General features: G+C 39.1%; 1 protein-coding gene and 1 pseudogene across 19 annotated transcripts in view; both read right to left on the bottom strand.

Moving 5' to 3' along the window:
* Positions 1 to 9,485, bottom strand: part of Cask (calcium/calmodulin dependent serine protein kinase) — a 349,377-nt gene extending 339,892 nt beyond the window's left edge. For 3 of the 19 annotated variants that reach the window (XM_078034937.1, XM_078034943.1, XM_078034947.1), the window contains exon 1: positions 8,767 to 9,484. In XM_078034937.1, the coding sequence (XP_077891063.1) occupies positions 8,767 to 8,825 (59 nt within the window). In that variant the 5' untranslated portion in view covers positions 8,826 to 9,484. Of the gene's footprint in view, positions 1 to 8,766 lie in introns of all 19 variants that reach the window. The other 16 variants (XM_078034942.1, XM_078034940.1, XM_078034939.1 and 13 more) reach the window with 8 other exon arrangements.
* On the bottom strand, positions 5,131 to 5,226 carry LOC120890987 (U6 spliceosomal RNA; annotated as a pseudogene).
* Positions 9,486 to 27,290: the final 17,805 nt, after the last annotated feature.

Genomic DNA, 27,290 nt, shown 5'->3' with positions numbered 1-27,290 from the left:
GCCGTGATCATTTCTTCTACAAATAAGAAAATGGCCACACTGTGCCCAAAGGTTACCAGACCAGATCTTAGGGGACTGCCTTACAAGCCACACAGCAATGGTGATCCATATGTTCAGAGGAAATTACATATCAAAGGTAAGCAGAAAGGCCAAAAATCTGTGATGTTTCCTAAAAATACAAACTAGAGTATATAAAATAGCAATAATATAATGATGATCTGCACACTATAGCAGGGCTAGGGACCTCTGTAATTGAATTAATAACACCATAATCATTTTGTTTAATAAACATTAAAATCTGCATATGGTTAAATAGTAAAACTCCCATTCCAGATTTAAATATACCAAAATACTCTAAATTCAAGATTAAAAGCTTTCTACACAGATTCAACATCTGCATGGTATTTTAGCTATCATTAAACTACAATAGAGAAAGGTGGTGAAAGAGAGAATAAATCATCTTTCTTACTTGTACATAATTTGAATACTTACCACAATGTTAGAAAGCAAAAAAAAAAGGTGCTTTAAAAGTGGGGAAGTGCACGACAGTGCAGGGGAGTGCACGACAGCCCAGTAACAGAACACAAAAAGTTGAAGTAAAATAATGTGCACTTAGATACAAAAAAATGGCTAAAATGCCACAAAGCAATCATTTCCTAATGTGAATGAATGGGTACAACTAAAAAAAAGCCAAAGAACAAATTTAGTTAGCAGGTGGTGGAAAGAGGAATGATTGAAGGAAAAGAGTACTACTCTCATCCAAGCTGGACTAAAACTCTTCAGGCAAGAAAAAATTAAGTTCCTTATAGTAGAAGGATTTAAGAAAATAACAATGATTTGACAAATACCAACAACTTAAAGTACATTTAAAGTATCAAAAATGTACTTTGTCGCTTCATGAAAGGCTCCCATTTAATTGACAGTCAGCACAAGCAAGGGAATGAAAATGACCTAATTTTAGGAAAACCAAATGATTTTATCTAAAAGTCAGCCATCAGAATCTATAAAACACAATTACAGAGAAAAAGAAATCTACTTCTTTTTTGGCCCTGAATATGTTAGTTTTGAGATAGATTCACAGAGAGATAGTGTAAAATTACCAACATTTACAGAAATGTAGCGAGAGCCTCATTTTTTGGACACATCATGAACTGAATATTAAATGCTATATTCATTTTGATATGTACTTTAAATTGTCTCTGTTATAGCCACACCTGTTCTTGGTCCTCAGTATGTTGAATTTTACATTATTGAGCTTCCCCATTTTGAAACTTCTGTGCTGTCTCACCATCTTGATTCTTCTGATTCTAGGAGTTATACTCAGAATAGAAATCAACCCCCCCAGCTCAGATGACCCCTGCCTGAGAACTCATTTACTTATTGTTCACTTCCACACACAAGTCCCAAATCTTCACTGACATTCCATACCTCTCACTCAAATTCCAGTCTGACATTTCTAGCAATGTCCAATTAGAAACAGCTTATACTCAATACAAAGCCAAAGTAACCATCCATATCAAAGGATATTGGTAGTAAAGAGTTAGAGAAAGATATAATGATGAAAACGAAAAGATCATCAGCTATACTGTTTTTTTAAAATATTTTTTTAGTTGTAGTTGGACATAATACTTTTAATTTAATAATTTATTTATATATGTGGTGCTGAGGATCAAACACAGTGCCTTGCACATGCTAGGCGAGTGCTCTACCATTGACCTACAACCCCAGGGCCATCTATACCGTTTTTAATGGAAAGTAAATATTTCAATATAGTGATACTGGGGAAGGAACCCAGAGGCAGCCTACCACTGAGCAACATCCCCAGACATTTTTATTTTTTATTTTGAGACAGAGTCTCGTTAAGTTGCTGAGGCTGGCATTAAACTTGCAATCCTCCTGCCTCAGCCTCCCAAATTGCTGTGATTATAAGCTTGTGCCACAGTGCCCTGCTCCCATTTTGTTTTTTAAACAAAGCACTTCCAGAAAGATATATAAGAAATTGAACAATGGTCACTTCTGGAAAACAGGAATGCAGATGGTGGGAAAATGGAAAGAGATTCTCTATTTACCTCTGTACCACTTATATTTTAAAATTGACTATGTGTATCATTATTTTCATAAGTCGCTTTATAAAAATCAGTAATAGAGTAATAAAATGTTATTAAATCTCAAAAATTGAAAATTACAAATTAACTTCAAGCTACTATAGCTTTAGAAATGAAATCACTCCAGTTTAGAAAGTCAAAGAGACTCTCCTTATACTGACTCAAGCTCTATAATCATAATACCATAGTGATCCCAGAATATAAAGAAAGGACAGGGTTCTACAGCATCTTGAACCTAGTAGCATAAATCCAGTCCCCTATTTGGTGGTTCCAGAATTTGCATTATCAGTGCAACTAAAAAATAATGCCAAAATGTGAGAGCAGCATATCCTATTAGCTTGGTGGCTGAGGACAGGTACCTACTCTGCAGAGGTAACTCAGTATCTTGATTACGTAGACACGCGGTGCTGGTAGATGGCTGAGATGCTCAGACTCAGCAACTGTGGTTGAGTTGGTTTTTGGAGTCAGAGAGAATAATTTCAGTATTTCTATCACAACACATAGGATTAACTACCCTGTGGAAATCACTTGACCCCAACCGCAACAAACACCTATCTCTGAAACCCCACTATTTCTGGTTTGGCAAGCTAGGAGTAATTATTATAATCCATCTGTTGGGGCAGAAGAATAGAAGGAAAAATTTAAAGAATAAAAGGGGTAAGAAAAAGTTCCAAAAACAATTATATTTTGGACAGATGGCCAAGATTCCCTATTTCCTCTGCTACAGGATACACAGATTTATCAGTCAGTTTGGTGACAAATGCTGTTATTTCATTAAAGAGAAAGACAAAAAATAAATAGATGAAAGAGTGAAGAGTATATGGAACATCTACTGAAGAGTTCAGAAATCTAAGTAGAAAGTGAAACAATCAAAATTTGTAGTAAATGAACTTTGGAAATGAAGATGAGTCTTATTTTAAAGAAACCCAATGTAGTATTTTCACAACTGAAATAGCAGCAGAATGTGGTATGAAATTAATAGACTTTAGAATCACCTGGAATTTCATGTGATCTTGGGTAAATTACTCACCACCTCTTCTCCCCTTGTTCTCTGTAAAATGGGTATAATTAAATGTGACAATATATATATATATATATATATATATATATATATATATATATAAAATATGCCTAACACTGGAAGAATAAAAATAGGCATTAAGTTATAAGACTTTTGTATTTTCAGACAATCTTATGTCAAAGTTCCTTTAAATACTGTTCCTAGAACATTTACAATGTGCAAAAGTTTTGAAATGCAATAATTTAAGCATGACCTCAAAAAAAGAAGTAGCCACTTTTTAAATTTATTGAGTAGAGCTAGAACTAGAGATGGAAGAATTTTCAATTGAAAGGAAAGATCCAGGAACACAACTTAAGGGACATTAGAAATATTGTTCATCAGGTGAAACTGCTGCAAATACCAGAAAAAGAATGGAGGCCAGTGAACTGCATATGTCAAGTATACAAAGCAGGTCACAGTCATGGAAGTTAAGGGAAATATTTAGGAGGACAATTTGCAAAGGACACCTCCTAAAGCAATCTGTGAAAACTGGACATGAAGAGATACAGAAGCAGAAAAGCAACTGAATAGCTCAGTTCCCTGCAAAAGGACCCAGGAATCAAATTCCATCATCAGGAATTAACATTGCTTCTCCACTCCCAATGAGGCCTACCATCTGTAGAAATCCATATCCTGTGTTTAACAGGCTTTTCCTCTGTAGAAGTGCAGCTGTACTTCCATGGCTTGGATTCTTTCTGGGCTTCTAGCGATTTAGCTGGTGATTGTGTTTCATTTACCTTGTTACATGGCTGTCACTGTGATCATGCAGTTCTTTCATGGAGCACTACTCCTTTCTGGAAATTTCTCCTTTCTTTCAGGCTCAAACTTGACTTTTTCCTAACATTAGAAACTAGTTTACCTACAATGTCTAGTTAAAATTTCCAGAAAAGATTCTCCAACATGATGTAACATTCCCTGGATAGTGCTAGAAATCCAAATCACTGAGCCAATCAATACATGTGAAATTCATAGAACCTAGTACAATTTATAAAGCAGAATTTTCCTCTATGCTGAATTATATACTTCACATATTATTAATCCAGTATTTACATAGAGGCTACATTTAACTCAATCCTTTACTAAATAGCCTTACTGGAGTCACAAATACGGAATTTAAAGTACAAAAGCAACCATTCTCTTTTAATAGAGTGTGTGTGCAAACACAATCCATACTAAATTGATAAGTTAATCTTAAATTAAGCCATTTTAGTGAGAAGCCATCATCAACTGATACTGAAGCTATCCTTGTTATGTATTGTTCCAAATATCAGACAATCACCATGTTAGCATTAGATTAGTGTCATAAATCAATGTGAACCTTAAAAGGCCCAAGAAATCAAAGACAAGTATAGGCTGAAACTAAATTCTTAAACAAGGCTCAGAAACATGAGTGCATAGAAGATAAAAATCCATGTTTTAGACCATTCACTTCAATGCCTTCCTAAAAACATTAATTACGCTTTGTAAAAACTGTAATCCTCTGGAAAAAAACAGTCCCTAAATACTACATATACATCACCTGAGTTTTAAACCAATGACTCTCAGTCACTGTTGAACATTTGACTCTGTCAGCTTAAAAAAATACCACTGACCTGACCCACTCCCAGAGATTCTGATTTCACTGCTCCGACACAGGGCCCTGGCAATGATCTTTTTTAACAGCCTCTGGTGATTCTAATATGTGGCCAGGTGAAGAACAATAACTATAAACTAATGCAGCCTTTTGGGACAATAATTGCTCCAAGGTTGATAAACATGGTTTTGCCTTTTAATGAGATTTTATTAAAACTACTCAATTCATTCCACAGCTAACAAACAACTGTTAGGTTGCAGGCAGTGTGTTAAGTAATGGAGAAAGATGTGTGAGATCTGCTCCCTGCCCTCAAGAAGCTCCCTGTTTGCTAGGTAGAGAGACCCATAAATAAGTAACTGTAATTAAATATGATAAGTGTTCTTGAGGTGTAAGCAAATACAGCATGCCTCACAAACCTGCATGTCATCCTTGAGCAGGGGTCATGCTGCATCATTCCAATTTTAGTATATGTCCTACCAGAGCAGGAAAGTCAGAAGTTACAAATTACTAAATATCCTAAATACCAGGGCAAATATTCAGTCTACACAAGGTGTAAATAATGTGCATTTTGCTATTCTTCACAGAAGCTGCTGCCCCAGAAAGTATGCATTTTTCTATATTTTATTTTGGATGAATCATCTTAAAATTTCCTTCATGTAATGTTACGGATTGTGTACTTACCTACAAAAGTATACAATTTGCAAAAGCTACAGTAAATGATCATGACATAAAAATTAGACACTAAGCCAGATTTTCATAATATCTTTCTTTTCCAGTACTTGCTGCATGTGCAAAGAAAAAAAAATTGGGGGACTATGATAAGGTACTATTATTGGAGATTTGTTTTAGTAACTTGAAAGATGCTACATGGAAAATGTTATGGAAACAACAGGCATTCAAAAGTGTTTCTGCAAGACTTCCAAAAATAAGAAACACAGGGGAAAGAATTTTTATTTTTTAAAAAGGAAATGGCATCCTCTCAATCTTTATAATGAATCAGATATATGGTTCCCTCAAAGACAGCTTTAATAAGCATAAAGGCCACAGCCACTAGAAAGAAAATATATTGCAAATAATGATCTTCTACTTTAAAACATTCTTAACTCAGGTTGTCCTTCTCGACTCAAGGAAAATACACACTAGGGTTTAAAATGGAACTTTCCTTTACACCATCAAGTAAAGCCTAGTACACAGTGGCTGAGTGGCTGAGTGAGTCGGTGGATGAGTAGGTAGGGGAGTGAGTGGGTGGCCAATTAGTTTTGAAAAGTGAAATCTATTTTAAAGTGCCTTAGTGAAAATTTAAACCTATTAAGACTTGGTGGTGAAAAGCAATTTGTGACACTAATTTGATATAAAAAAATCAAAATTCTATGGAATTTGGATAGAAATCAACAAAAAGGTTTTCAGTGCAAGTGAACATCTTCAAAGCATTTCTTTTTAAATCCATAATTGAACAAATTCTAAGTTAAAATGTATGCTGTCAAGGTCCCTGCTAGAAAAATCTCAAACGAATTTCAATTTCCAGATCAATATATACTGAGACAATTTACCGGAGAAACCTTCAACCTTTACACAGGGTGAGGACTGCTATCATTACATTCTTTAACACTAAGGCTATCTTGGATTCATTATTTCACAGAATGGCATTTCATAAATGGCACTGACCAAGTCTGAGTGAGATTTCACTGTTCACAGTAGTTAAGGTAGCCATAGAATACCTACTGCCTCAAAATTAGCTTATTCTCCAGCTTTATGCAGCTGTGAAACAACAGAAGAATTGAATTCTACCGGGGGTGTTGCCTGAAAATATTCTATCAATTCTAAGTCAATAGAATACTGACTATATTAATGTGATGCTGACCACTTTGTAACATCCAAAGAGATCACACTGTCATCCTTCCAGACCTTAAGGAATCAGAACTACTTACCAAAATTGATTCAATGAGGCTATTCTTCATCATCCCAATATAATTAACATTTTAATCTCATATTTTCCAATTATGATTTTGCTGGTTCATTTACATTAGCTATAACTAAGACACAACAAACATCATTCACTCACACATACAGTTATTTGGGGATTTGGGGAAACACCTAATTTACCCTCACTGGGTGCTCCTAACAATAAAGAAATCAAGGAGAATTTGGACATATTTTTCTCTCTAGAACTATGCCACTTACATGTGGCTATGGAGCACTTGAAATGTGGCTAGTCTGAGGGACTGAATCTTAGATTTTATTTCATTTTAATTAAATTTAAATTTAAAAGGAAACAATTCAGTTACTGAAAAACTTTTAGGTATGTTTGAAACAACTTGGGTATGTGAATCTACTCTTGTACATGCAAATTTATGAAACCTAAACAGATCAAGTTATTTCTGATGAAAATTTAGCTTAGCATCTGAATTTGAGATGTGCTGTTAATATAAAATACACACTGGATTTCAAAGACTAGTATGAAAGAATGTACAAACATCTCATTCATAATTTTTAATAGTTTGGATCTATTGGGTTAAATAAAAGATTTTATTAAAATTAATTGCACCTATTTATTTTTAATCATTTAATGTGGCAACTAGAAAATTTTTAATTAGTTATGTGGCTCTCATTATATATCTTCTGGACAGCGCTGCTCTGGAGCACTTCTACAACGACTTTACCAGACACATTTGGATATCCTCCTTCTAACAGACACGCTGGTCATTGAACAATAGGGGCAAGGAGTAACACGTCCTCGCAGCAACTGGGTCTGAGTAAAGTGTGTAGCAAGCTCAACCCACAATTTCACCAAGTGAGGCAACACCGTAATACCTCAACATGGAAGAAAAAATGAGTTATCAGCACTCAAACAAATTGAAATTGAGTACTGCAGGCAACTTAAAAGAGAGAGAGCCAATTGCTCTAAGGTCTTGGTTTCGTTTCCCAACTGCGGACCTTAAAATAGACAATAAAGCATCGCTTCAAAAAACGAGGTAAAATATTCCAATGGTAGCTATCTAGCAAGCTCTATTAAATAAGCAAAAATTGCTGTTAAATCTTATCTCAACTTCTAAAGCCACAGAATACACGCTGAGCTAGGAAATCAACTTCAGATCGCCAGCATTTTCCCTCACAAGCAAATTAGCAGGATTTGTGCACTTGGAATATTGTTTGACAAGAATGAAAAGGAAACTATTCAAAACAGATTTAAGGAATGGACAATTAGATGAGGAACTGCAGATTTAATTCTCAATCAGCACTGTGATTAATCTGATTCCCTGCTTTTCCCTAGCGTAATTATACAACACAGATGAAAGGATGAGCATTTGGACTGTCAGTTCTATATTCTAGACCAGCCTGGTGACTCAAAGCAGACGGCTCTACCACGCTAACCACCATCCCAACAACAGTGGAACGGAGCCTCGAGCACTGATTGAACAGTTATTGCATAACGAGGCATTAAAAATTCGGGTGCCCCCAACTCTTTGCACATTCGTCTACACCCGGTGAGGAATTTGCTGAAACTGGACGTACCCCGTCTTAAATGACCCCCTCCAATCAGGGCATGGGGTGAACACAAAGGCATCTGTCTAATATCCTGCACAATAGACACACACCCCACAATTAAAAACCCTGGACGCTCTTTCTCTCTCTCTCAACACAGTAAACGAAATGCAAGCTGCTCTTTTCGTAAATGGTCTATGGTACACGCAAGGTAACAATAACCCCAACTGTTCCTAGGAAGCAACTATAAAATCGGTTCTGCCACGTCCCTGTGCAACCGTCAGATAAAATGCAGGCAGCCAGCCCCACGCCTTATGGGGGGCCGACCTCGGCTCGTTGGCCTCAACCGATCCCTGAGAACCCCCCAGACCCCCTCCTAGGAGGAGATCCAGGTACCCGTCTATAAATACTCCAGGGTGAGGAGGACGAGGGAGGCAGAGGGGAGGGAGAGAGGGCAGGGGGCAGGCCCGGAGCGGGTGAGGGAGCTCCCGGGCATCACTGAAATGCATTTTTCCACACTCCCGCTCCCTCGCTTGGAGACTCACTTGCCGATCACCTCGCACAGCTCGTACACATCCTCGAACAGCACGTCGTCGTCGGCCATGGTCCGGAGAGGACAGCGGCCGCAGCGTGGAGGGCTCCGAAAACGGGGATGGGGGCGCCCAAGAGCTCAGTGCCCGGCCCCGGGCTCGCCTCCTCCCTTCAGGACCCGCGAGCCCTCGGTGCTGAGGACGCTTGAGTGGGGCCGCGAGGCCCGGAGACTGCAGCGCCTTCCTCTGCGGGCGACCGCCCCGGCGCGGGCGGCGGGGCCGGGGCGTGGGAGCGAGGGCGGCCCGGGCCCTGCGCCGCCCGCCCGCCCGCTGCTCCTCGCGCTGCTCGGGCCGCGCTGCCCGGCGTGCGGACCCTCGGGGACCGCGCGGCGCCGCGCTCTCTGCTCGTCAGCCCGCGCGGGCCGCGAGGCCGCGACCGCTCCCTCTGCCTGAGGCCGGCTCCGGAGCGGCGCGGGGCAGCTTGGGCTACAGGGGGGGCCGCGGCAGGACCATGGAGGGAGGATCACCACGGAGGGAGGTGGCGGCGGCGGATCGGCGCTGGGGACCAGGAGGCGGCGGCAGAGACGCTCCCTCCTCTTTCTCCTCCTCCCGCCGCCGCCGCCGCCCGCCCGGGAGTGGGAGGGGGATTCGCTGGACGAAAGCTCAGTGCGGGCGGGAGCCGAAGCCGCTGTCTTCAGCTCCTCCCCTCAGCCTCAGCAGCCGACCGGCTCGCGAGGCCTCGCGCATACGCGCCCTCCTCCCACTTCGATCCGCGCGCTGCCAGATCCACAGGCCCCGCCCCTTCCAGCCCGTCGGGAGGCGGTGGCCCAGGGAAAGGGGGAATCGGGCCAAGCTGCGCATGCGTGCAACTCCGGCCACGTCACGGTGAACCGGCGGGCGCCGGGAATCTAGAGGGCGCAGGGGGTTGGCAAGTGGGGCGCGCGGGCTGCAGCTGCTGAGGCAGGGCTGGTCTGGGTCGTCGCCTCCACGCCCAGCAGCGACCTAGGGGCTGGGAATGCGGGGTCCACGGAAGCACGTTCTTTGGCGAGATGCTCGCAACTGCGGACGCTCTCCACCTTTTTTTTTTTTTTTTTTTTTGCAATCGCAGGAAGCTTTTCTCAGTTTTTGCTGGGAAAAAAGGCAAGGAAAGGATGCTAATGAATGGGAAAGCAAGAAAAGAGGTGGGGAGAGGTTGTCACTCATGACCGTGCTTGGCAGTGGATGCTTTCAGTGCCACACTGTCATTCCAATGAAGATGAGGGCTGGGGGTGGAGGACTGTCCAAGAAAAAGACCAAACAAAAACTGTCTAGGAAGGCGTGCAACAACAAACAGTAACCTAGAGAGACAGCTTCTCCCGCTTCTGCCCTAAACTCAGCAAACATCTATGCAGCGCCTCCCTCACTAGAGACAACCTGGAGAGAAGAAAGTAAGGTAGTGACACAACGAGACTTTAAGCCCTGTTGTATATTGTCCCCAAACACCCAACACTTACTCTGTTCTCTATACTCCCTATGAATGTTAGATTTGTCAGGGCGAAAATGCAACTAGAGGGAGTGGATAGATGCACAGGGTCAGGCAGGGTGTAAGGTTGTGGGTGTTGCCGCTGTGCTAGGTTGCATTCAATATGAAGATTTTTCTTCAACTGAGCATGTGCAGAATGAGCCAACGCCAACGGACAGGTAAATGCCTCAGTTGAAGACCAATAAAAAAGTCTTTGTTCCTCGGCAGAGCCAAAGTGCCCAATTAGTCCATAAGTCAGCTTCCAGAAATCATCTGGTAAAATTCTCAGTGCGGTTATATTTTTTAACTAGTATTTACCAAAGTGGATGAGACATGGGGGAGACTCAGAGCCTATTTCTTCTTCAGAAATGTTCCCTGCAAAACCCTTGTCACTTCCTCAAGAGGCTGAGAGATTTGGTAAGGATTTGGGCACTAAAACTTTTTTTAAAATGCAAATCAGAGGAAAATATAATTGCCCAAGATTTTTCTCCTATTCAAAAAGCCTGAGCTTTGGAACCTGAGAAATACCACCTCCTGTGAGGGTCCAACCATTCAAATCATTCACCCCAAGGTGGCATGTCCACCATACACCTAATGAATAAGGCATCACTCCCTTCTGCCCTGAAGTGCCCAGTGATCCTCACAAGCCACCATGTTAGCTTCATTTCCTTTCCCCAGCCCAAGCCTAAGCTATGTTAAGGGCTGTCTTTTTCATTTTGAGCTTTTTCTTTCACAGGGACCTATGCTCAGAGGTAGAAAAGGAAAATTACAAAGTAAAGCAGAAAAAAAATGGAGACAAAAAAACAAAAAAGGCAACTGCAAAGATAGGTATGCACTCTGCTAATAGTATCACAGCTGGTTTAGATCTGGACAGAGTCTCACGGGGTCAGCTTTTCCAACTCCCTCATTTACAGATAGGGAGGATGTATTGTTCTCTCTTCCAAGAGCCATCCCACCCCTCTACTATTGGTTAACACTATTGGCTAGCTCCAGGGTTGACTGTGGGTGTGTAAACATCTTCACTGGAGAGGTATTCCCTGATTCATTAAACTAATAAATGCAGTCCCCTTGCCACAGTAATTGCCCTAACTTAATCAGGTCTTGGCATTCCTTCCTTATGAATGCCTCCAGTCAAGGTCTTCTGATCAGCACAAAGGTCAGGACTTGCTCCCCTAATCTGATCTTAGATCTCTCAGCTCCTAGTGTGGTATTTAGTCATACAGAAGGTTCTCTGCAATACACATCCCTCAGAACTTGTACCAAAGATAAAGGCTAGTGAAAGTGCCTGTTTCTAGGACTAAAATAACCAAACCTTTTAAATGAAGTTAATTCTTTTCTAGATTCCTTCCCTAAATTCAATATTCTTCCCCAAGTATAATTGGTCAGGTGTCAAGAATTTAGTTCTGTTTGTTTAAGTTTCCACAAAGGAAGCATTAAAGTACTTTTTTGCAATAATTTGTGTTTAGAAACGAATAGTGGAATAATCACCTAATAGTAGTTTCAGTGGTGATATCTTTTCCATGTAGCAAGGAATCTGAAGATGGAGGTTACTGACATTGGATCACCTATTCAACAGTGTCCTCAGTGACCTAAAGTTTGTCCTTTCTACTCTGCCATCCTTGATTTGTCCCCAAAAGCTCATGTGTTGTGAGCATGGTCCCCAATAAGGCAAGTTTCAGAATTGCAGCTTTTAGGCAATGATTAGAGTTCTGCCCTCATCAGTGGATTAATCCATTTGCTAATAAGGATATCCTGATATTAATTCATATGCTGAAATCCATTTGCTGATATTTTAGCTGAACGGACTACTAGGAGGTGGGAAAGTAGGTCCTGGGTGACATGGCCTCTGTCTATATCTTGTTCCTGGTCCCTTCCCCTCCCCTTTCTCTTTGTTTCTTACTCTTCCTGCTTCTTAGATTCCCTCTCCCATGCCATTATGCCATGAGGTTCTGCCTCACATCAGGCCCAAAGCAATGGAGTTGATGACTGTGAACTGAGACCTCTAAGATTGTGAGCTAAAGTTGTTTTTGTCAGGTATTTTGGTCACAGTGATGAAAAGCTGACTAACACAATATGTCAGCATCTCCTCAGGCTTGTTGCCTCATTGTTGCAAGATGGCTGCTGCAATTTCAAACATCAAAGGCAGGAAACAGGAAGGCAATAAGGGCAGGTGAGTTCTTTTTGTTCCCTCTCTCATTTCCTATTATAGAATGAATATGTGTATGTGTGTGTGTGTGTGTGTATATATATATATATGTTTGATGTTTGCTGCCTCCTCTTTGGAGGTGGTCAAGAGAAAAGTAGGTGGAAAAAGGACTTCAGCAGGCAATCAGCAGTATTTCTAATGTGGAGAAATTGCTAAGGAAGCAATTCTATATCTTCATTCTCCAGTAAATATAGTACACCTCTATGTGTAACTGATAGGCCTTAAAGTTTTTGGAAACATTTAGAAATCCACAAAGAAGGAGTTAGTGCTACACAAATTTGATTCTCAGATGTCAGTTAGCGCAAATCTTCAATGACTTTGAGATATTGGGCTTCCTTATGATTGCATTAGACATTCTCAGGTTGCCAGACTCCCATGAATTTCAGCATGACAAATACAGCAGGGGAAAATACTCAAGAGAAATATTAGCATAAGAGCCACACAGAAGTCAGCCTAGCACAGGGCTAATTTAGGCAATTTAGAGTTCAGCCTCTCTCTATAGTATGATTGTTTAAGCGTATAAATTATTACTGAATTACTGAATAAAATTAAGAAGGATACTATTCTCAAATGGAATAAATAAAATTATTGTCTCATGGTATAAGAAGGTCATTTTAAGCTCAAATGAAATACACTATCCATCTCTCCAGAAAGTTCCATACATTGCACTTATACTCTAATGCCTTGTTGCAAATTCCATATTTTATATTTACTTAATATCTATACTAGTCTCTGGAGCTACAGCTGCAAGTAAGGCAGTCATGGTCCCTGCCTGCTTTAAGTTTCCTTTGAAAAGGAAACAAGGATCTGGCAAGTAATACAATGAAGACTGATGGTCAATAAGGTTTGCAAAGTTTGGGGGAGCAGATAGGGAGAGGATCTATGGGTCAGGGGAGGCCCAACTGAAGAAATGGTAAAATCAAGACTAAAAAAAGTATAGAAGTTATCCAGGTGAAAGGAGTGAGGGACAGTCAATTCCAGGTAGAACAGCATTTGTGACCTCTTGGAGGTGACCAAGAATATACCCCTTTGGAAGATGATCGTGATGTTTTGGAGACCTAGATCATAACCTAGATCCATACATCCTAGAGTATAGAGAAAGAGGCCAGAGTATAGAAAGAAGTAGGCAAGAGCCAGATAGTAAAAGATGTCAAATGGCATGTTAAAGAGTTCTCCCACTGAAAGACTTTCAATTTCAATGGCACTTCAGTCTTATGTGTTAGACTGGGTCCTCACAACCCCAGGCATGAATAGAATTTTATTTTTAAGTAATTCTTTCCTTGCGCTTGGTGCACACTGTCCTCTCTATTAAATTAAAAAATGCAGATACTCCTATAGTAAATATGAAATTCTTTAAATGATTTTAGCAAACACTATAGGTACTTTGTTTAAATCCCCTCTGGTCCTTGTGTGCCCCACCCCAGCCTCAGCCTATTTTGCTTCCAAAGTCCATGCCATGACTTCAGAGAACTTCCCAAAAGCTACACAAATTGTTTCGCAACATGAAAGTGCCTGGGAGTTTCAGTCTCCCCGGTCTGGTTAGCTACTAGCCAATGACTGATAGTGCAGGAATGTGGACACCCAGCTCCGTTGACTGGGGGATGAGGGGACAATACCTTACACTCCACAGCTACCCTGCGGGTTCAGACTAAAGCTATCTTTGCAGGACTTTGAAATCATACCCTTGCTTGGCTCCCTCCTGTTCCCTTTCATAAGTCTCTCCCTAATGAGTTTCTCCCAGTGCACTTCTTTAATGAATCCTTCGTCAGAATTGCCTTTGGGGGAACCCAATCTAAGACAGTGGTGTTTTTCAAAGTGACAACTGCATCAGAATCACCTGGGAGTTTATCAAAATATTAAAAATGATTTCTGGGGCCTTCCCCAAATCTTCTGAATCAGAATCTCCTGAAACATTGTCACAGGTCTGTATTTTTATAAGTTCCTCAAGTGAGTGTTGTACAATCAAAAAATTAAGTCCTGCTGCACTCTGAAAAAAAAAAAAAAGCCAGGGGTGACTTCATCACTAGGATGGACAAGCTATAACAAATGCAAAAGAACACTCCAGGGAGCAGAGGATCTGAATGCAAGTGTGTTTTCTACACAATTTCTTCTGTTACCAATCCTATAAACTTCTTTCTAAGGATTCACTTTGCCCTTCTTCCTTTAACATCAATGAAGAAGTTACTAAAAGCTTTTGTTTATACAGTGAAAATAATATTGTCTTTGGAAACAGCATATCGTCAATATACACTGTAGATTAAGAATTAACCCAAAGATTTCCATCTGCTGAACCACTTAGGATCACAAGTGGATAACTGGCATCCTGAAGACATGACACTGTGCTACATGCTAATGAGGACCACATTAATCAGAATTCTTCTGGTTATAAGAAACAGAAAACTCGAACCAGAATACTGAGAGTGTATTGGCTCAAATAATTGAAAAGTTGAGATGTATACTAGAATCAGGTGAGGCTTGATCCAGGACTCAAGTGGTATCACTGATGCTCCACTTTCTCCTGGTCTCATCATTATGGCTTCTGTGGTATTGGTGTCATGTTTAAGTGCCACAAGACAGCCGTCTGAACTCCAGGCTCTGGCCTTGAGGTGGCAAAATAGCTGTCATTGTTGCTGATTTCACCTGCATGTACATCCAGGATTAGAGAAAAAGAAGTCTTATCCAGAAGGTCCTGTCCATGTCCTAAACTTCACTCTCATTGGCCCAATACTGAGGCACATGACTACTACTCAATCAATCACTGTGGCCATGCCATGAGAATCTCTGAATAACTTTACCAATAAAAGCATGTCCTAAAGTTGGGCATGGGACCAGAGAGAGAAAAAAGGCGCAAAGTAAAATCATCACACTTTTAGTAGGAGAAGGGCAGAATGAGTGATAGAAAGACTCCTTGTTCCTCTAGTCACCCAAACACTAGCATTGTCTGTATGTGAACACTGTGCTTCACTCTCCAGTTTGCTAGTCACTACCACCTCTTAATTTTTCTTTCAAAATTTTATTTGAATCCCCCCTTCTGTACCATTTATTCAGTCTCTACCCCAATCCACTCCCCATCAGTCCCTGCTTAGATGTTTCTCACTAACTCCTACTCCCAACTGCTTGTCCTGTCCTACTTACCATGAGGAGGCCCAATTTTTGTTCATGAGAGAGAATTCTCAGCATCTAAAACAGTGCCTGGTGTGTAGTAAGAGTTGGAACATTCTTGCTAAAGGTTAAATAAATGCATAGCTTTATAGCACTTATCATTTCCTGGAATCCCTCTTCATTGATTTTGCTTATAGTGTTTTTCCCTCACCTCTGACACCTAATAGGTGTCTGGAGATAGTAGACACTTGATATATATTTGTTAAATAATATGACTTCAGAGGGTTCCTGTTTTGTGATGATTCAACTTATGATTTTTCAACTTTATAATGGTACAAATGCATAGTAATATGCATTCAGTAGAAACTAGGCATCAAATTTTGAATGTGGATCTTTTTAAAGCCAGCAGGAAGTAATCTGATCCTCTCTAGTTATGCTGGGTAACAGCAGGGATCCACAGTTCCCAGTCAGACCCACAGTATCTAGTGGAAACAACCAGTGCTCTGTACTGTACTATGTGCCTAAACTGGGATGTGTGGAATGTAAGTGTATTAAATGAATTTTCAACTTATAGATATTTCAATTTAATGATGGGTTAATATTAATGTCGTCCCATGTTGTGTGTGTGTGTTTGTGTGTGTGTGTGCACGTGTGCATGCTTGAGCAATACTATGGATGGAATCTAGGACCTCACGTATGCTAGGCAAGCACTCTACCAACTGAACTACACTCCTTCCAGCCCTGAATCACTTCTTGAATTGAATTTGAGAATCATTCATATTTAGGAAGAGATTGAGGAGCCAACAAAAGCAAAGGGGTTGAGAGTTTGAAGTCTTCATAAGAAAAACAGAACAGCTGGGCACAGTCACACATGTCTGTAATCCCAGCAGCTCGGGAGGCTGAGGCAGGAGGATCATGAATTTAAAGCCAGCCTCAGCAATTTAGTGAGCCCCTAAGCAATTTAGCGAGACTAAAAAAATAAATAAATAAAAATAAAAAGGGCTGGGGATGTGGCTCAGTAGTTAAGCACCCCTGGATTTAATGCCCAGTACCAAACAAACAAACAAAAAACCCATAGAACAGAAGAATCAACATTTTCACAGCAAGGAAGTGGTCAATAAGATCTGGATGGAAGAGCTGTTAAAGACAGCAGGGAAGGACAAAAAGACCATTGGATTTATTTCTAGTAGTTGAAAATAGTTGTATTAGTTTTCTTTTGTGTGGAGAAACAAATTAAAATCTGACATAATGTTAAAAATTTTCCTTCTGCTTAGCTATGAGAGATTTCAAAGGTAAACATGGGGAATTAAATCCCCTCCTTAATTTCTTTTGTCTGTATTTCCTGGTGCTTTCTTTCCAGGCTGCCGTTAAACTGTCATACCACATGGTCAAAACCCGTGATGAGCTGCAGTATGTTCAATGAATGACTTATATCGAGCCCAACCCTAGCTAAGTTGCAAAGTGTCATGTAAGTCACCCAGCCTCTATAGAAAGGAGTATAATTTACTATGCTAAGTGCACTGTGGAAAAGGTCAAGTGATTAATAAGTCACTGATATGAAATACAAGCCTATCAACACTGGGAAGTTTAATCATTTGCTTTCTGTGGGGCTTGGGTGAAGCAGATGCTTTCTGGGGGTCTTTTTTTAAAATTTTTTTTTTCTGAGGGTCTTTTCTGACAGCATGGATCTGCAAAACTCTCCTGGAGGTATGTCCTTCTTGACATATTTTTTTCATGAAATGATATCTTTTTGTTTTAAATGGAAGCTCTTTTCAAAAACAAAAACTAACAACAACAAAAAAACCACCTTTATTCTCACAGAGCATGTCAGGATCTACACTAATAAGATGTTTTCCATTTTGGTCAAGAGAAAAAATATACAGATGGTTTGTGGTAATTCCCAGGTCTGATAGGAATTCTTCAATGACATTTTGCTGTAAGTGTTCTAATCAAATATTTCCTATTCAAGCTTATTTACCCTTGTTATGGCTTTTAAATTGTCTCATAAATGGAGACAATAGCTACAAAAGTAACCTTTCTAAAGACAACTAAGGGGAAAAGATGGAGATTCTAATGATCCGTAAAGAAATAGAGAAAGGACCATTTATTGAGGGTTTACTATAAATGCCAAACATTATGCAAAAACATAACACATATTTCATCCAATCCACACAACAACCTTATGAGATAGACCACTTTACAGATGAGGAAACTGAGACTCAGAGAGAGGATCATACAGTTAGGAAGAGGTGAGACCAATGTATGGACCAACTCTGTCAGGTCTCATAATGTGAATGGTTATGCACCCTGCCATTGGCTTACTTGGGCTTCTCTAAGTTAATAAGTCTTGTTTTCCTTTTATTCCCCCAGATCTTCCCTAGGCAAGGTGTACAATGGATTGAATAACAGCAATAGTAGTTTCTGCTTATGTAAGTTTTATTTAGTGCTAGGCACTGTGCTGTTGTTTTTCCAAGTGTTTATTTGCCCATTGAATAAAACTTTATTGACCCTTTATTACATATTTATGCACTGAAGACACAATAGTGAATTAAATCAACCTGATTCTTGCCCTCTTGAAGCTTATAGGTTAGTGAGGGAGACAGACATAAATCAAATAATCATAAAAATAAATGTATGGGGCTGGGGTTGTGGCTCAGTGGTAGAGCACTTGCCTAGCATGTGTGAGGCACTGGGTTCAATTCTCAGCACCGCATATAAATAAATAAAAATAAAGGTCCATTGACAACTAAAAAATATTTTAAGAAACAAATGTATGATTATTTTAACAAGAGTGCCAAGACCATTTAATAGCAGGAAGAGACAGTCATTTCAACAAATGTGCTAGTAAAACTAGCCACATGTAAAAAATAAAGTCAGATTCTTACACCATATTCAAAATTTAACTCAAAAATGGATCAAACACTTAAAGTAAAATCTAAAAGTATGAAACTCTTAGAAGAAAACACAGAGGAAAAGTTTTTTGACATTGGATGTAGCAATGATTTCTTGGATGACACTTAAAAGCATAGGCAAGAGATGCAAAGATAGATAAACTGAACTACACCGAAATTTAACACTTCTGTGCATCAAAAGACTCAATCAATAGAGTAAAAAGGCAACTTACATCATGGGAGAAAATACAAATCAGATATTTATAAGTGGTTAATATCTGGAATATATTATTTTTTCCAGTGCTGAGGACTGAGCCCAGAGCCTTGTGCATGCTGGGAAAGTGCTCTACCACTAAACTACACCCCTAGCCCCATTCAGAATATATAAAGAACTTCTACAACTCAACAATTAACCCAAAATAACACAATTAAAAATGGGCAAAGGACTAGAATAGACATTCCTCTAATGAAGATTATAAATAGCTAAACAAGCTTATGGAAAGGTGTTCAACATCACTAGTTATTAGAGAAATGAGAATCAAAACCACAATGAGATATCACCTGATATCTGTTAGGATGGCTGCTATCAAGGACATAAGGAGGGAAAGAAGGAAGGAAGAAACCAGAAAATGACAACTGTCAGTGAGGGTATAGAGAAACCAGAACTCTATGCACTGTTAATAGAACATAAAATAGTGTAATTGCTATGAAAACAGTAGAGAGTGTCCTATAAAATTGCCATATAACAGTACTACTTTAGAGTATATATCTAAAATAGTTAATAGACAGATATCAAAAAGATATTGATAGACCCTCCTGTTCATAGCAGCATTATTTATAATACCCCAAAGATAGTAGCAACTCTAAAGTTCATTAACAGATGAAAGGATGAACAAAATGTGGATTATACATTTAATGGAATAGTATGAGCCTTAAAGAGAAAGGAAAGTCTGACAACTGCTACAACGTGGATAAACCTTGAGGATATTTTGTTAAGTGAAATATCTCGGGCACAGAAAGGCAAATAGTGTATTATTTCTGAGGTATCCAGAGTAGCCAAACTTATAGAAACAGAAAGTAGAACCATGGTTGCCAGGGTATGGACGGGGAGGGGGAAAGGAGGACTTGTTTGGGTATAGAGTTTCAGTTTTGCAAGATGCAAAAAGTTTACAGATTGGTTGTATAGCACTGGAAATATACTTTACTGAATTGTACTTAAAAATGGTTAAGATGGTAAATTTTATGTTATATATATTTTATTGCAGTCTCAAATTTGAAGAAATACTTTAAATGTATGATTGAAATATGCAACTCCTTTATTCTTTTAAACAACCCTTTGAGCACTTTTTATTGTACTCATTTTATAGAGCGAACTCAGATTTAGAGAGACCAAATCATTTGCCCAAGGTGACACAGTCATGGGTAGAGGTAGAATTTGAACTCATTTTCTGAGCCTAAAGTTCATGTTCTAAACTGTCACTTAACTTAGGTAACCAGATCTTCAAACAGATGAGCAAAATCAATTGTTGATATGCTTGGTTATTGCAGTATGAGAGATCACAGAGCACCAACTTTAGAGTGACATGTGGGTACCCGTAAATGTGAAGGGTGCCAATAAAGGAACTGTCTCCCATAATTATAATCCGTCCCTCCTTCCACACCCCTGACAATGAGAAATGCATGTAAGTGTGGAATTGTGCTAGTGGTTTAGTTTTCTTTGTTTCCATTTCAAAAGCTTCCTTTCCTTCTGCAGTGAAGGATAATACCTTATAAATCGCAACGGAGCTAGAGCCTAGAATGTTTTTAGTAGAGTGACATCCTTGAGAACCTATTGGCAGAGCATAATGACAACTGAAGGAATACTGCCCTTAGTCAAAGCTCTCAGTTATATCTCACAGTTCCAGTTAAATCATAGATTGCCTTAGTCTCAATAAGGTAGCTGGTGGACGTGAGCTGGAGATCAGTTTCTCTGGGGGAAAAAAAGTAATGGGTTTGGGCTGGGACTGTAGTTCAGAGGCAGAGTGCTTGCCTAGCATGCCTGAGGCACTGGGTTTGATCCTCAGCACCACATAGAAATAACAAATAAAATAAAGGCATTCCGTCCTTCTACAACTACAAAAAAAATTATTTTAAAAAAAGTGATGGGTTCCCTGACTGGGTAATCATGGAGACTGTGTGAGTGCTCTGATCTGCTGGAGATGCTGAGGTACCTCAGTTGAAAAAGTTACCATGACATTAGACCCAAGTACATGCACTGGTTGAGTGGACCAAGCTGTTGTAAAGGCTGTACTGTAAGCCAAAGGAGAAGTGCAGGCAGGCAGCCTGGGATGGGGCAGCAGGTAGCAAGAATGGACTTAAGTCCATTTGGTGCTTAAGTGGCACCAAACAAGGGTGGAACTTTGGTGAAGTGAAGGAATGTAGCCCAGCCATCCTGCCATAAGCCCCAAAATACTGGGGTCTCATGGAAAGGGAGCATAGTCTGTGATTACACAAGTAGATGATATTTCTATTCCCAGAAGGCATAACTCTCTAGAAATTCTTTAGGGACATGAACTTGAGAATATTAAAATAGCTGGAAAAAGATCCTGGGTTATTTTGATAATGAAACTTCTCTCTCTAATGTGATGCTTTTTAATAATAAGAAAAATCTGGACAAATTGTCTCTCCCTTTAGCCTGTGAGCTACTTTCCTTATGATTACTTTTCCTTAAAGCCATATAACAAACATTAAAAAGAACACTAGAATCCACAATGATCTGGAATGAATGTTTTAAGAAAAGAGGGAATATCTTTTGAATAGATTTTTCACATTAGAAAAGCCACACATGGGCTGGAGTTGTGGCTCAGAAGTAGAGCACTGGCCTAGCATGTATGAGGCACTGGTTTTGATCCTCAGCACCACATAAAAATAAATACAATAAAGGTATAAAAAGAATATGTTTTAAAAATGTCACAGAGACTACTTTGAATAGTGGAGGCTCTCAAGTCAAACTGAAAGATACCCATTGCCTTATGAATGGTTCAATTAAGGAAAAAAAATAGTAGTAGGCTATGTAAAAACCTATAAAAGTGAATTTAGAATTTAGAGATTTCTAAGACATGGGGGTCATTTTTGAAAACCCTGGGGCTATCGGAAGTCAGAAAATTCATCATTTAAAAGTCATTACTTGTCAACATATACATAAATAATTATACCACCTAGTACTATGATGTCTTTTACATTAGACTCTTAATGGTGAGGAATAAAGAATGCTCCTAGTCCAAAAGCTGCAATATCCTGAGTCATGAATTCCTAACCTTTGTGACCCAGAAGGTAGGACAAATGCTGAGGAGGGAGCAGGGAGAGACTCCCAGTCAAGTCATAATTTATGTGTAGAACACTGAGGCAGTTTGATTGTACCTTACCAGGTATTTGTGGGAAGTCTTGCCTCCTCTGGGAATGCAGGCACTGAGGCTAAACTGGAGAAAATAGTTACCAAAGAATGATGGAAGGTATCATCTTTCTCAGAAATGAAGGGATGGAACATATTTTTGTAAGGAAAAATTGCTTTCTTTAACCAATTCCTATATAACTGGGCTTTAAAGCTAATTTTGTTTCCCACAATTCACTTTAGTTCCTGCTTAAATTAAAAATAAACCTGAACCTCAAAGTATTTGCTAGTATTATTTCATCTTTTTCAGTTCTTACTAAGTGCCTGGCACAGTGTTCAGCAAAGAAAGCATATTGGCTAACAAGACAGAGAAAGATGGCTTCATAAGGATCATGCCAAATGGGTATAGAATTATAAACTAAGATAAGTACCCTCAATGATGATGTTACTGGGTATACAATGGAAACAGAGTGAGGATGGGAGTCCAGATACAGCTTCTCCTGAAGAGGCATGGACTAGGCCAAAGGTTGGGTTAGAGATAGAAAGTCCAGACAGAAGAAATAGCACATACAAAAGCCCTGGGATTGGAAAGCAAGGGTTTAGTCCATAATTGTAAAAGATACAATCCCAAACACCATAACCCCCAATGTTGAAATCCTGAAATATAAAATTCCGAAAGTCTAAAATTCTAAAAGATCAAAATCCTCAAAATATAATTCTAGAAGAAACAAGGCATAAGTTCTTTAAAAGGCATTTATCTACATTTTTAAAGTGAACAACATATAAAAACCTGACAGAACACTTCATAGGCCACAATAAAAGGACATAATACCATACATACTCTTGCAAACATAAACACTCAAATAGTTTAATAACAGTTGCACTGATATAACCACTATGAACAAACCAACCATATCCACAAATAAATAGAACAAAAAGTGAAATGTTTAAATGTATATCCATGTGGTTGATAATTGTGGGCACACAGCTTTATAATTTGTCATCTGAAATATTGTGATGGATAACCTAAGTCTTTTGACAAGATTCATCAAAATCAGCAATAAGTCCACTGCATATGCAATCACCTGAAGAAGGGATATCTTGAGAAATTTTATTTTATATTTTGGTACCAGGAATTAAATCCAGGGGTGCTTAACTACTGAGCCATGTCTCCAGCCCTTTTTATTTTATTTTTTAATTTTGGCTAGGTTGCTTAGGGCCTTGCTAAGTTGCTGAGGTTGGCCTTGAACTTTTGATCCTCCTGCCTCAGCCTCCTGAGTTGCTGGATATAGGTGTATGCCACTGTGCTCAGTGAGATCTTTTTTTAAAATATTTTTTATTTGTAGTTGGACACAATACCTTTATTTTATTTTATTTATTTATTTGTATGTGGTGCTGAAGATCAAACCCAGCACCTCGAACATGATAGGTGAGTACTCTGCCACCAAGACACAACCCCAGCCCTCCCAGTGAGATCTTGAATTTTATTTTTCACAAATGCAGATGTACAAAAAGGATATCTCTTCTTTAATTGAGGAAAATTCAACATTTTTACATACATGCATAATGCTTATGCACAAAGTCAACATTATGATAATGCACATTTGAGAGTTAAATTTACAAGAAAGAATGCATAAAATGAACTAGGATTCTCTAAAAGTCTTTACATGGCTTGTACCTCCAGTATTGGAAATGATGCAAAAATGAAATACATAGCATAGAAAATCATAAAAAAGCTGACAATTTAAAATAGCAGGGGGAAATTTTTAAAAAAGAAAAAGAACTACCTTGCAATCCAAAGGTGGGGGAGGAGACACTAAAGGAGAAATTGACATATGGGAAAAAAAAAGTGTATCACAGAGATAGATTATGGGAAATTGCACAGTGATAGTCCATAAAAGATCATTAACTATATTTTGAAGTCTTGAATCACAATGAATAGCTGCTTTTTTCTTTTAAAGCATGGCTCTCCTTGGAGAATACATTCACATTCATTTTCTACCTGGCTCTGCTCTTTTTGATATCTTGTCATTTGATAAACACCAATGTAAGCATTCCCTATTACATTTTCTCGTCTTCTATGCTATGTTTCTAGGTTGCTTTGGGTACTTGGAAATCCATTCCTCATGCACTCATATACAGACCACAAATTTGGCAAAAATAATATTGGTGATTGAAAGGTGACACCAGTCCAGAAGTGTCTCCTTATCCTACCATGCACATAATTATTTTCAAACCAGTCAATAACTTTGCTGGCTTCTCCAGATGAATGTAGCTTTAATTCATTAAAAAGCTCCTGGAACTTGATCAACTGGAAGAAATGCCAATGCAGACAAATTATGCATTTTTAAACTAAAATTTTCATTATGGCTGTGCTGCATGGCCAATCCCTCCTCCAAAATTCAGCTTTCTACCCTTTTTCTGTAGCCTTTTTCCTCCCATGGAAAATATAGTTTAGGGGATTTTTGGCTTTCAAAATTTCAACATTGAGATTTTAACCTTTCAGTGTTTTGATTTGGGGTGGGGGGGATTTAGACTTTAGGGATTTTGATCTTTTTGAGTTTCAATATTTGTTATTGTGGCATTTGTGTCTTTGGGGCTTATGATTGGCACTGAGTCTATTGCAGAAGCTGAAAGAAGGCCTGTGGGGGCAGGAATAGAGAGAATTGGGACTGCTGTGATGATCTAAAATGAGATTGGGGCCTGGTAAAGATTTTGATCTTTTTGGGAAGCCACTGATGTGTTTTAAATAGGGATTTATCATAATCAGATGTGTGTATCAAAAAGATCAGTTCAGCTTCAGTAGAATGTATCAGAGTGGAGTAAGAGTGGATGGTGAGAAACCATTTAGATTTTGGTGTGCCAGAGGAATGAGGATTCATCATATGAGGGTGATGTGCTGGATTGCTCCATTTGTTCCTCCATCTTACCTCTCCACCTGCTCCATCCTGCTCTATGCCTGGGAAGCCAAACAGTACAAACTACAGAAATAGCATCCTATATCTTCAGCCATCTGGTTGAGTTTGGCCAATGGGAAACTCCACAGGAGACTGAAATTTGGAGAAGAGTGAGACCAGGGTATTTATTGTCCTAATTCCTTTCCTCCTGAGTTGCCGCTGACAAGCTGTGTCCTTCAACAGAAACTCATACATAAAGATCTCAAATCTTCCTTCTGCACATTACACACATCATATATATATATATATATATATATATATATATATATATATACAAAAAATATGCATACATGCACACACATACAGGCACACTTTCTCTCTGTCTCTTATTTTTTTTTATTTTGCAGGGTTGGAGATTGAACCTTGGGCCTAGTTCATGTTAGGTAAGCATTCTACCACTGAGCCACACACCCCCTCTCTCCAGGTTCTAGTAACTACTCTCATTCCCCTGATCCTTCCAGGCCAAGGGGTAGTGATAACTTTGTTTTTATTGCCAAGAGTTTCTATAGTTTTTATTTGATGTGATTTCTCTGAACTCACACCTTTGTAAATAATCCCTCCTCCAATTCTTCTAATTTTAACATGTCATATGTTTCCTATTGGTACCTTCCCTGGTAGAGATGGTGGCAAAATATGAAGGGGAGTGAACATATTATATGTGTAGGGAGGAGGTTAAATTAGCAGGATGGTTGATCACAAAAACATTACTTAAAGACATAAAAATATAGTATTTTTATTATTAACAGAATAGATGTCATAAGCTTCTACTAGTAATATTTGCGTTCATTGCCATTTACAGGAATTGTGATTTTTCAAAAGCAGCAAAATTCCAAAAGCAGAGGGCAACAACAATGAAGGAGAAGTTAATATTTGGGAATTTCACTTTAAATTTTCCTTTTTCTTCTTCTGATTTTGCCTGTCTTCTCTGTCCACAAATCTGTTGTTGAAAATCTTAACAGGAAAGCCAGTCACATAACTCTAGGTCCACAGTATAGGCAAAGAGTTTCTCCAATTATCCTGTTTTTCTAACATGTATTCCCTGGTAGCATCCCTGAGCTTTGCTCCTAAACCCTTTCCAATCCTGGTGAAATACAAGCAAATCTATTGAAAGGTCGCTTGTGATCTGTGCAATTCATAAATGTTTGATGTTAACCTTGCTTTTTAACTGGACTGCTCCTAAACCATACCAGAGTAGTAAAGAAAACTTCTTCAGTGTTTAAATTCCTCCTGAAGGAGATGTCTCAGTCTTCTAAGATGAACTGAATGTTACGGTCTATGCCCCTGCCTGATTTCTGTGGGGATTAAGACCAGCTTGGTATTCCACTATGAATAAAAAATGTTCATTTACTTGAAAACTCAGATCTTTCCAATATTACCTGCCATTTCCTTGAGTTAAGCTTTAGCTTTTGTAATGGTTTCTGTTGCTGCTGTAACAAATCATTGCGAGTTTAGTGTCTCAACACATCTTTTAAACAATTCTTTTATAGTTCTGGAGGTCAAAAGTTCTAAACTGAGTTGGCAAGAAGGCATTCCTTCTGGAAGCTCTTGAGGACAATCTGTTTCCCTGTTTCCTTGCTTTTCTAGCTTCCAGAGGCCACTTGCATTCTTGATTTATGGCCTCATCCTCATCTTCAAAACAAGCAATTCAGCTTGGCATTTTCTTCTCCTTTTGTCTGTCCTTCCATAGTCACATTTCCTGTTGCCTTCTATGTCTGGGATCCTATTTCCTTTCTCTTGTAAATACTCTAGTGATTGTGGTTGCACTGAGCTGCCCATTCAGATATCCAGGATTATCTCTCCATCTTAAGATCCTTAATCACATCTGCAAAGTCCCCTCTTCCATGTAAAATAACATAGTCCCAGGTTCCTGGGATTAGGATGTGGATGTCTGGGGTTGGGGAACATTACTTTGTATACTATAATTTAATTCCCATTGACATATTCCAAGAATATCTTGTCTTTTCCAATTCATCCTATTTATTCCTATTGCTTATTCTGATAAACCTCTCCACATGTCAAAATCTTCCTTTGATTCAATGGCAACTGGACAAATATTTTGAGTGTAGTGTTGGATTCAGAGATGTAATAATGAATAAGCTACTACTAATATATTCATTCCCTATGAAATGCCCTCTCTATGCTTATACTTCATGGGAAGCTCCAAAGAGGTGAGCTGGGCTTTGAGGTTTTACTAATGGAACTATGTAAAGAACACAAATATCATCTTCAAGTTCTTGCCACACTAATAACTTCTCACCCTTTCTTTGGAGGGGGGGTGGATACTGAGGATTGAACCCAGGGCCACTTTACCACTGAGCTACATCCTCAGCCCTTTTTGTTTTTTATTTTGAGACAGGGTCTCACTAAGTTTTTAGGGCCTTGCTAAATTGCTGAGTCTTGAACTTGTGATCCTCCTGCCTTAGCCTCCTGAGTTGCTGAGATTATAGGCATGTGCTACCATGCCTTGCCATTTCTCACCTTGTAAAAAAATAACACTTTCAGCAATCTTATG

Source organism: Ictidomys tridecemlineatus, chromosome X, assembly GCF_052094955.1.
Source record: "Ictidomys tridecemlineatus isolate mIctTri1 chromosome X, mIctTri1.hap1, whole genome shotgun sequence".
Classification (NCBI taxonomy): domain Eukaryota; kingdom Metazoa; phylum Chordata; class Mammalia; order Rodentia; family Sciuridae; genus Ictidomys; species Ictidomys tridecemlineatus.
This window is presented reverse-complemented; position numbering and strand designations above follow the sequence as displayed.